The sequence below is a fragment of the Pezoporus flaviventris genome, unplaced genomic scaffold, assembly GCF_033815535.1.
Source record: "Pezoporus flaviventris isolate CSIRO_AGI_PZ_B2104156 unplaced genomic scaffold, CSIRO_AGI_Pfla_v1 ptg000228l, whole genome shotgun sequence".
In the NCBI taxonomy this organism is placed as follows: Eukaryota; Metazoa; Chordata; class Aves; order Psittaciformes; family Psittacidae; genus Pezoporus; species Pezoporus flaviventris.
The window spans coordinates 756929-766790 of NW_026892776.1; the positions used below are offsets into that span (position 1 = coordinate 756929).

General features: G+C 58.0%; 1 protein-coding gene across 3 annotated transcripts; it reads right to left on the minus strand.

Annotated features, from left to right (window-relative positions):
- Positions 1 to 254: 254 nt before the first annotated feature.
- Positions 255 to 9318, minus strand: FGD2 (FYVE, RhoGEF and PH domain containing 2). 3 transcript variants are annotated; one of them, XM_061442521.1, is made up of 17 exons: positions 8924 to 9315; positions 6648 to 6903; positions 5777 to 5857; positions 5170 to 5318; positions 4639 to 4795; positions 4374 to 4512; positions 3642 to 3700; positions 3148 to 3294; positions 2677 to 2769; positions 2288 to 2367; positions 2179 to 2209; positions 1982 to 2074; positions 1647 to 1772; positions 1313 to 1459; positions 967 to 1110; positions 637 to 883; positions 255 to 556 (listed from the first exon to the last, which is right to left on the minus strand). In XM_061442521.1, exons 1-16 carry the CDS (start codon positions 8986 to 8988, stop codon positions 650 to 652), a joined length of 2001 nt encoding a protein of 666 aa, XP_061298505.1. In that variant the 5' UTR covers positions 8989 to 9315; the 3' UTR covers positions 255 to 556; positions 637 to 649. The 3 variants fall into 3 exon arrangements, with proteins under 3 accessions (XP_061298505.1, XP_061298506.1, XP_061298507.1); XM_061442522.1 differs by lacking the exon at positions 8924 to 9315 and adding an exon at positions 7858 to 8152 and having other exon boundaries at positions 256 to 556; XM_061442523.1 differs by lacking the exon at positions 255 to 556 and having other exon boundaries at positions 749 to 883; positions 967 to 1069; positions 8924 to 9318.
- Positions 9319 to 9862: the final 544 nt, after the last annotated feature.

Below are 9862 nucleotides of genomic sequence, written 5' to 3' on the forward strand. Positions count from 1 at the left end.
CCAGAAATGAGTGACTGAGAGAGGCACAAGAGGGAAGGCGCTGGCGGGCAGGACGGGGAGCAGGGGAAGGCTGGGATGGGCAGGAGCACAGGCTGGATCAGCAGTGCAGGCTGTGGGACTGCTGCAATCCCAGGACAGCAGCAGGACATCCTAAATCCAGCACCCCTGGGCCAGGCAGGGGTGAGGAACAAGCTGGGTCTCTGGTCACAGATCAGCCGATGTGCTGCCGCGGTGACAATCCCACAGGACGCTCTGGAAAATCCACCCCCAAAAAGGCTCGGTGGGCTGCACCGGGGGTTGCAGGTCGGGTTTATCACAGCGGGCTCAGTTCCACACATGCTTTAACACAACCGGGCATCCCCCTGCACCATCCTCAGCCGGGGAGGAAGGCTGAGGCGCTGCTGCCCTCGGGCGGCAGCCGGCGGCAGAGCGGGCTGAGGCTCCCCCAAGCAGGGCTCGGGTATCTCCATCCTCCCTGTCCAGCGCGGAGAGAGGGGAAGGAGGATGCAGCTCGTCCGTGCGGTGACAAACGTTCCTCCACCTTGTCCTTTCTGTGCTGGAAAACCAAAACGCAGAGAGGTTGGGATCTGCCTGAAGGCAGGATGAGCAGGATGGGAATGGGGAGGTTTCACCCACCTGGAGCTGGGCCTTATTCTGCTTCATTGCAGGACTCTGCATCCTCCTCTTCCTCCTCGGGCTGTGTGATCCCCGCGGCACAGCGTGCCATGACCCTCATCCAGCACCGCTTCAGCTCCTCAGTGTCAGCCAGGAAGGTGTGGACCTGCCCCGACTGCACCAGCTGGAAAAGGTGCCGGGAATTCTCGTGCGGCAGGTCCCTCACCCTGTATCCCAGCAGCGGGATGGAGGTGTGGGCTCGGACATCCTGCCAAGAGCAGAAGCATGGTGGGAGGCAGGGGACGGGCACAAGGGGAAGGCCCTTGGAGGTGGAGCTGAGCCTGGTCTTACCTGGGGGGCTGCGTAGATGTACAGCACGAGGGGATCATCCTGCGGGATCACAAACCAGCCCCGGGTGCCTCCTTTGCCATTCTTGTCCAGCATCTGCAGGGAACTGCAGAGCAAACTCCGGCCTGAAACCTCTGCAGCTTCCTTCTGCCAAAAACCAACCCAACCACATCCCTGAACACCAGTGCAGGAGGCAGAAAGGGCAATGAGCAATGGCCATTTCCTGGGGAATTCCCTGCCTGATCCACAGCTCCCTCCAAGCCAGGGGCAGGCGAGGGGTGGTCCTGGCTGCCAGGCACTGAGGGACCAGGGTGTGTGTAGAGCTCAGAGGAAGAGGGGCAGAGCTCACCTCCAAGATGCCTTTGGGCTTCCCCTCCCGGTCCTCGAGCACCACGTGGCCCATGAGGAACACGTAACACTCCTGGCACACGCGGTTCAGGCGGTTCCCATCGTACTGCAGCTCAGCCCTGTAGTCAGAGCAGCGAGCACACACCACCTGCAGCCACCAGACCGGGACACTGGTGAGACTGGAGCAGTGCTGGGGCATCCCAGGGACAGCTCCATGAGGAGCTGAGGGGCAGGAGCAGCGCTGATCCCGAGGACAAGTGTGTAAGGTGTAGGAGCGGAGTGCTCCAGCCCCAGCAGCCACCTGCACAGGCCGGGAGGGGCACAGGGAGACTCACGTATCCACAAGCTCGACAGTGGTGCCTGCGGCGCACGATGGCGTTGAAGGGCTCCCTGCAGCGCATGCACATGGTCACCAGGTTGTCCCGCACCCACTGCGGAGCACGGCGGCCCAGCTCCTCTGTCTGCGGTGGGAGGCTGCATCAATGGGGCTGGCGAGCCATGGTCTGGTGCTCCCAGCCCCTCTGATCTCACCCCTTCTCCTCCTCAGCCTGTCTCCCCATCTGCAGCCTCCCCACAGCTCGGTTATCAAGGGAAACTGAGGCACAGCACGGTGGGTGCTGTGCAGGGGTTGCTGGAGGCAGGCAAGGCATGGGGAGGGCAGGAGGGTTACCTTCAGTGCAGGGGGGCCCATCTCCAGCCCAAGCACTGCTGTCTTAAAGGTCTCACTCCTCTTCTCCTTCCTGTCAATGGCATCTTGGAAGGCCTAGAGGGGAAGGAGGGCATGGAGGGGTGGTCAGAGAGGATTCCCACCACACAGGGCATCCAGCATGAGTGGGACGTGCCGCCTCATCCAGCCCTGAGCGGTACCTTGATCCAGGCGTTCATCTCCTCCTCAGACCTGGGTACAAAAAGGGAGCTGCATAAGCCACCCTCTCTCCTCCTTGAGGGTCTGCGGGACCATCACCCTTCCCCTTACCTGGCCTGCAGCTCCAGCGTCCGCTGCTTTCCCGAGACCAGGAATGTGTTTGGGAACTGCGCATCGTTCAGCTCCCGCACCTGAGAGACCGGAGGATGTGGAGCAGCTGAACCCACCTCCAACACACAGAGACCTTCCCCCATGGCGTGAGGGACAGGGACTTCCCTCCTCAGGGACAAGCCCTTCAGCCCCTCAGATCCTGCATGGACCAGGTTTCACTGCTGTTCCACAGGATCTGGGTGTATCAACCAGCCCTCCTCACCCACAGAGCCACCCCCCCGGCTCCAGCTCCTCCCCCCTTCCTAAGGAAGCACAGAGAAAAAGCCACATTACACCCCAAAGTGGAGGCCAGGGTCGGGAAGAAGCCCAAAGACAAGGTGCTGTCTGACCTTCATGCTGTCCACGTTGATGCGGAGGTGGACCTGGAACTCAGCTCCCACCTGGATGACTCTGGGCACGCAGTACAGCAGCATGTTGTTGAACTGGGCAGGAAGGGGGAGTGGGCTTGGCTGGAGCCCAGCACCAGCCTGCTCAGAGCTGAGGGCTTCCCTGGGATCTGGAGTCCTTTACTCCCTGAGGCTTGAACTGGTCTTTGGGAAGCATCCAGCCCCAAAAGTGACTGTTCCTGTCCCAGCCCTCTCCCACCCTGCAAAGGTGAAATGCTCTGGGAACACCCAGGGCTCCACAGGTTCCCAACCATCTTCTGTGCAGGGTGTCTCGTGCAGGTCAAACCCCCCAGCTCTGAATTCACCCCCTCTGTGTAGAGATGACCCAGCAACACCCAGTGAGGTGGTGCTGCCCCTCTCCCCATTCCCAACTTATCTGCTCCCTGCCATTTCCCTGGGCATCCCGGCTCCCACCAGGAACAGGTACTTCTCCGATGTGCTGTTGCTGCGGGTGGAGATCTTCTGGATTGGCCCCTCCTTGATCAGCTCATTGGAGGGATCCACGATGTCATCCTCAAGGCCCAGCCGCTGATAGACCACCCAGAGGTTCTGCAGCCGCTCCTGGGGAGGCAGAGGACATATTCTGTGCGGAGCTGAGCAGCCACAACCTTGTCGCCCCTGGTTCTCTCCGTCCCCAGGCCAGCAGACGAGCCCGTGAAGGATGGCACAGCTCTTTGACCCCAAACCCCTCTCCCAGCCTTGAACATCACAGCTGATGTTGCAGATATGGCTTCTCCAGGCTCAGGTTGATGGGTCGGGCATCAAGAGTAGGGTCTAACCTCCTCTGCTGAACCCACAGTGCTCCTGCCCCACTCAGGGCATGGCACAGCAACAAGGTCAAGAAGGAAGCTGTAAGTCACCGTGGTGCCATGAGCAGCAAAGCACTTCCAGCTGGGACAGGCACTCACCATCTCTGCGATAGCTGCGTTTGAGTGCTTGGCCACCATAAAAATCATCTGCAGAGCCTCTGTAACCAGGAGAGAAAGGATGGAGGTTAAAGAAAAGTCCATGGTCTCTCCTTCCCACCGCGTGTGCGGTGCCTGCTGCCCTCCCCTGGACACAGCCTGCACGGCCCTGGGGACAGCCTGCATGGCCCTGGGCACAGCCTGCATGGCCCTGGGCACAGCCTGCATGGCCCTGGGGACAGCCTGCACGGCCCTGGACACAGCCTGCATGGCCCTGGGGACAGCCTGCACGGCCCTGGGGACAGCCTGCACGGCCCTGGACACAGCCTGCATGGCCCTGGACACAGCCTGCATGGCCCTGGACACAGCCTGCATGGCCCTGGGGACAGCCTGCATGGCCCTGGGGCAGCCGGCGGCTTCTTCCATCCCAGCAGGAGTGGGAGCTGGTGTCCGCAGGGGTAGAGCACTGCCCTGGCCACTGCGGCTCTCCCTGGGGGATGCTCTGGAGGAACTACCCTTATCCTGAACCACCACCCGCCTTCCCCGCTGACCTCCACAGACCCTGCAAGGGCAGATTCATCCCTCTCCCTGCTAGGAAAGGGTCGCACTGAGAGGTTTATCCAAGAGAATCCAGGTATCCTGATGCCCATGCACAAACAACATCAGGGGCTGTTATTCCCCTACAAACCCATCCTGCTGCTCCCCACAGCAGGAAGAGCCAGAGGGAGCCCTTACTCTCTGCATCATCCCGGTCTGGGGACTCGGGAGGTAGTTTTCGGACATAATCCTTCAGGAGGAGTTCGTAGCGTGGGATCCTCTGCACAGGTTCCAGCATGTGGTGCTGCAGTGTTAGGTTAGCACAGATCTTCCTCTTCTGGGGAGAGACACCAGGCACGGAGAGAGAAACAGTGACCAGAACCAGTGACCAAGGCAGCTCCTACCCTCTGCTGCTCCCCCTTGCACGGAGATTTTGGGGAGCGCTGCTGCTGTCTCCCAATACCTGGATGTCAGCAATGAGCTCCTGGAAGGGCGGCGACTTCTCTGACCAGACAGTGATGAGCTCCACGGCCTTGTCAAAGTTCTTGACGTATTCACCATACATCTTAAGGAACGGCGCAAGCTTCTGGATCACATCCCCGATCCGTGGGTTGCAGCTCCTGCAGGAAGGAACCAGAGACCGCAGTGCAATGGGACCAACAGACAGTGAAGGGTAAATCAAAGCTTGTGCACGGTGGAGAACACAGGTTTTTACCCCTGTGACCAGCTGTGTCCCCAGACAACTTCATGCTTTCCAGAACAGGATGGTCCCCAGCTTGCAGCCAGCTTAAAAGCACCTGAGATGTGTCCGTCCCCCCCCCCCCCCCCCCCCCCAGACATACCCTGATGTATGCTGAAGTGTTTTAAGGAAGAGCTTTAGAGCACAAAGACATTTGGAGTGAACCAGGCTGAGCTCTGGTCCTGATGGAAGCCCAAATTCCTCCCTGCTCCCCCATTCTGGCAAAGCAAGCCAGGTATCCTGAGTGCAGCTCACCAGTCCTCCATGCGCTTCTGCAGCTCTGGCAGGAAGAACTTGGAGTGGAACTGGTGGATGGAGGAGATGTTGGAGAAGATCATTTTCACCACCTCCTCTGGGACTGTCTTCCCATTTTTGGCTTCTTTCATCAGCTCTGTATAGAATATCTGGAAGAAAGAAGGGCTAAATCAAATGGTCAGGAAGATGCTTGAGGATTCCTCTCTGAGACTGGCACATTACCCAGTGGAAGGGCATGACTGTGCAGGAGGGAAATCCCAAGCCCCAAGAGAGAAGTGTGGGGAATGGAAAGCTTTGCTGGGACAAAGGTGCTCCATGGAGGGCCAGACCCATTCTCCGGTCATGAAGACCAAGAGGCCAGCGTGGCTCACATCTGTACAGCTTCATTCTCCCCAAAATCTCCATGAAGCAGTCCCTGGTCTGTGCATACCCTGAACTGAGCCTGGGCACTGCCACAGGGCCCGAGCCCTGCCGAAGGGTACATGAAACGTGGGGAGTGTGGAGCTGTGCCCTGGCCCTGAGTGGTTTATCAGCTGAGCTGTGCTGGTGGGGCAGATGGCAGCAGGGCTTTTGCTTCCCCGTGTGGGTTCCTCTGCTCCCAGCTCACCTGGTCGAGAAGGTGAAGGCGGCTGACATATGCCTGCTCTGTCTCCAGCAGCTCCAGAGCGATCTTCTTCTCCTCTGGCTCCTGCATGGAGAGAAAGGATCAATGTCATGGGCAGAGACATGACCTCCACCAGCCTGAGAGGATTCAGCTCCATTTCCCAGTGTTCAGAGACCACAGTAAAGCATTAAACCAGACCTTCCCATCAAGGGAAGTAGCTCTACAAAGCATGCAGTGAAACAAGGGTGAAAACAAAGCTGCCTGGTGGCTGTTGGGAAGCCTGGCTCATGTCCTCCTGGATCACCCCCTTCTCTGTGCCTATTTATCCCAGAGCAATACAGGGTTAGTGATCCTGAGGGGTGGGGCAGCATGGGGTGGATCAACCCTACGGTCTACAGATGCATCTAGGAATTGAATGCAGTCCTGCAGTCAGCAAAGGGCAGCACAGCCCTGGGGATGCCCTGAGATGGACCTGGCTGGGCTCACCTGCACATCCCTGGCAGTGTTCAAGGCCAGGCTGGACACAGGGGCTTGGAACAAGCTGCTCCAGTGGAAGGGGCCTCGCCCATGGCAGGGGGCTGGAGCTGGAGGAGCTTTAAGGTCCCTTCCAACAGAAACCAGTCTGGGATTCTATGATCAGACCCTCATGGTGCGGTTGTATCAGAGCTGGAAGAGACAAGGTCTGCTTGGACCTAACTGACTATGGGGACTTTGTGCCTGAAGCACCAGGGAAGGGGCCACTTCTGTCACATCACACCGCAGCCCTTGCAGGGCAGGGACCTGCTGAGGGCTGCAGAGGCCTCGGCTCCAACCCAACCCAACCCAACCCAACCCAACCCAACCCAACCCAACCCAACCCAACCCCGGAGCTCACCTTGCTGCCCGGTTTGAGCCCGGGATCCTGCTGCCTCCTCCAGCTGTCCTCTCTGACCTTGTGCTGGAAGGAACGGAGGCATTTGAAGCTGAGCCCGCGCTGCCCCTGCTGCTGCTGCTCATTGCTCCCTTGCTCCGCTTGGTGCCGGGCATCCATCTGGGAGAGGCTCTGGCTGGCTGGAGGTGCTGGAAGCTGCTGGGACTGGCTGCTTGCAGGACTGGGCTGGATGTGTGGAGCCTGCTTGCCCCTCCAGGCCCTGCCATGATAGAATCAGTGTGATCAGCTCACCCATTCCCCCATGGTGTGGCCCACCCAGCTCCCAGGTTAAAGCCACCATCCTCAAGTGAACGTGATGGGACACAAAGCAGCTGATGCCGCCTTGCTCTCCAGACCAGGGTCTGAAAGCCCATACATCCTCCAAGGATCCAGTCTCTCTTTTCCAGTGCCTCCTGCTGATGTGGTCAGGCCCTGTCGTGCTCTAGAAGAACACAACTCTCCCTGCTGTTCATCCAACCCACAGGCATTTCTTTCCCAAAGGATAACCCTGACCTCTGCGGTGCTGGCACAGCTCTGGCCCTCTGCCTGCTGCCACCGCAGAGCCAAAGTGGGGAGCAGCAGCCTCAGGCACGAGGCTTTAACGGCCAAAGAGCCAAGAGGCATCAGCCAAGAGGAGGCTTGTGTAGGTGGTTGTGCAGAGGCGTAGCTCTTTGGTGGTTTTCTCTCTTCCTCTTTCTGGCAAAGACAAGGAAAACAGGTCCAGAGCAGGCAAGGGGGAGAAGCCACACAGGGCACAGGCTGTGAACATGACAGGGTTCATGTCTGTCACCCGAGAGCTGGTCCCTGGGGTGAACTGCCCTGGACAGAAACTAGAAGGACATTCCCTGGTGGCCTGCACACAGGAGCGGGATAAGGAGGAGGAGAAAGGTGGGATGAAACTGGACACAGAACTGCAAAGCTGAGGATAGCAGATGACTTGAGGGGCAGACACTCCTGTGAAACAGATGGTGGGTCCATTCTCACGCTGATCAGCACGTGTCTGTGAGCTCGGTAGTGCATCCACAGCCATGCTCACATCCCCTCCTGTCCATGGGGATGGCATAACCCTTCATGTGACAGGGAGGCTTCACCTCCTGGTGCCTCCCAGACTGTGCCAGCCTAAACCCACTCCCAGGATCCAGCTGGGAACTTCTCTCTTTCTATTTGTGCTGACCTGGGCTAAGCCATTTTCTGTTCCAGAAAACCTGTTTCCAGCTTCCTCAGCTTCCCCTGAAAGTCAAAGTTACTTCTATTTCCCCTAAATCCAAGTCACGCTTTGTGATGAACAACGAACACTCTGCAGCAGTGAAACGGAGGCACATCAAATGCCACCAATGCTTCCAGGACCACAACATCACAAGGGCACACTTCAACTGTGGGACCACGGGGACAACCGCTGCTCTGGAGCCATCCAGAGCAGAAAGCTGGGGACAAAGCCGCAGAGATGGAGGTGACATTCCCGGAGCAGACACTGCCTGACCACCTCTACTGCAGAACCCATTGGCCCAACCACCCAGCCTCACCGAGGCTCACTGAGAGGACACAAGGGAAGGCAGGATGTGGCATCCTGGTTCAATAGGTGGGGAAACTGAGGCACAGACCACAACAATGACTCGCCCCAAGCCTCAGAATCACTTCCACACCAGGGGCAAGGCAGATCCCCTCGCTCCAACCCTGGGTCACGCTGTCTGAGGTTCCCTGCTTCACTCCCAGTGAAGGTGCTGTTTTATGGGCCTCCTGTGCAGCCCCAAAGGAACTTGCTCTTCCCCTTAACACGATGCTTTCTCTTCCCTTTCCAGGGAGTCCCATCGTTGCAAACAGCTGGAGAGCCTGAGGCTGGTGCCTGAGGCTTGGATCCTCCCAGGCCTTCAAGCAGTCAATTCCCAGTGAAAACCCTTGCCCATACATTTACAAAGCAAAACCCTTTTCCCCAGCAGCAGGAGAAAAAGCATTCCCCGGCCAGGCTGACACAAAGGTGCTGAGCACAGAGGGAACACGGCACAACCTATCCCTGAGCCAGGCACTGACACCTCCAGCACAGCCACATCCCACTGAGGTTTTCAGCCTTCCATGCACAGGAGGAAGACACTGGGGCAGATCTGAGTGCTAAAGAGAAGCAGATCACCTTGTCAGCTCCTCTGCAGCCTCCAGGCCACCTCTGTGCTGGGTTTCTTCTTTCCCAAATCCATGCTGCACAGAGCTCAAATGCACCCACAGCACCCAGGACCCTCGCTCCTTACCAGCGCTCTTCAAACACAGCCACCAGGTTCAGCACCCTCTGTTGATTTTCAGCCTCTCCCTCCATGGCGCTGCCTGCACCGGCTGGGAGCGGGTGTCAAGGGACTGCAGGGTGGGAGCTGATGATCCCTTCTTCTCGAGGTGCTTCTGGGACCCAGGATGTTGGTTTGGGATGAGGATCTGCACAAGGCAAAGACCATCTGCTGCCCTCCTTTCTGTGGGGGGAGAGCTTGTCTCTGCGCTGGCCTCAAAAGGGAAAGGAAAGAGGAAGCACAGCACAAGTAGGAGAAACGTTGAGAAAACACTGGGAATTTGTTCAGTCTGGGAGAACCTCACTGTGTGTGCCCCAGGCTGGGCGGAACCGTGCCCAGAGCAGCAGTGGGGCTGGGGAAAGGGCAGGAGGCCTGATGGCTGCCTGCAGGGAGCCCCCAGCAATGGCTGTGTTAGCGTAAGAACTGACACATAACCACCGGGATGGTTATATGAGGTGCTTTATTGCAGGGCTGGAAACCAGGGGCACGCACCCAAATCTGGCTTCACCCTGGTCCCATCGCGTTCGCATTTTATACACTAAAAATTTCGTAACTAATACATATTCAACACAGATTACATCACTGACTAATACATATGCATCAAGGATTGCCACATCAGTCTATTACGACATCAGCCTCTTTTGCGCCTGCGCAGCCCCCTCTGGTGGTCGTCCTGATGAAGTAAGGAGTCTTCCTCGGATGAAGTAAGGAGTCTTCCTCGGCTTGTCCTTTTCACCTTTCTGTTCTTTGGATACGTCCCAACCTTTGTGTGGACGCCAGCATTTTCTTATCTTCCCTTGACTGCCTCTGGTATGTCCTTTTGGCTACCTTAAGCGTAGGTTTCTGCTGGGGTAGATTTTCGCAATACATACTGTCCTAAATTCACCACACTCCCTTCACCATATGTGG

What these genes read in the sequence shown, in the direction of transcription:
- FGD2 (XM_061442521.1), bottom strand. Translation starts at nt 8,988, where the DNA reads ATGGAGGGAGAGGCTGAAAATCAACAGAGGGTGCTGAACCTGGTGGCT. An exon ending in GCCTTCACCTTCTCGACCAG is followed by an intron (nt 5,319 to 5,776) that starts GTGAGCTGGGAG and finishes TCTTTCTTCCAG; the next exon opens with ATATTCTATACAGAGCTGAT. An exon ending in ACATCTACGCAGCCCCCCAG is followed by an intron (nt 884 to 966) that starts GTAAGACCAGGC and finishes TGCTCTTGGCAG; the next exon opens with GATGTCCGAGCCCACACCTC.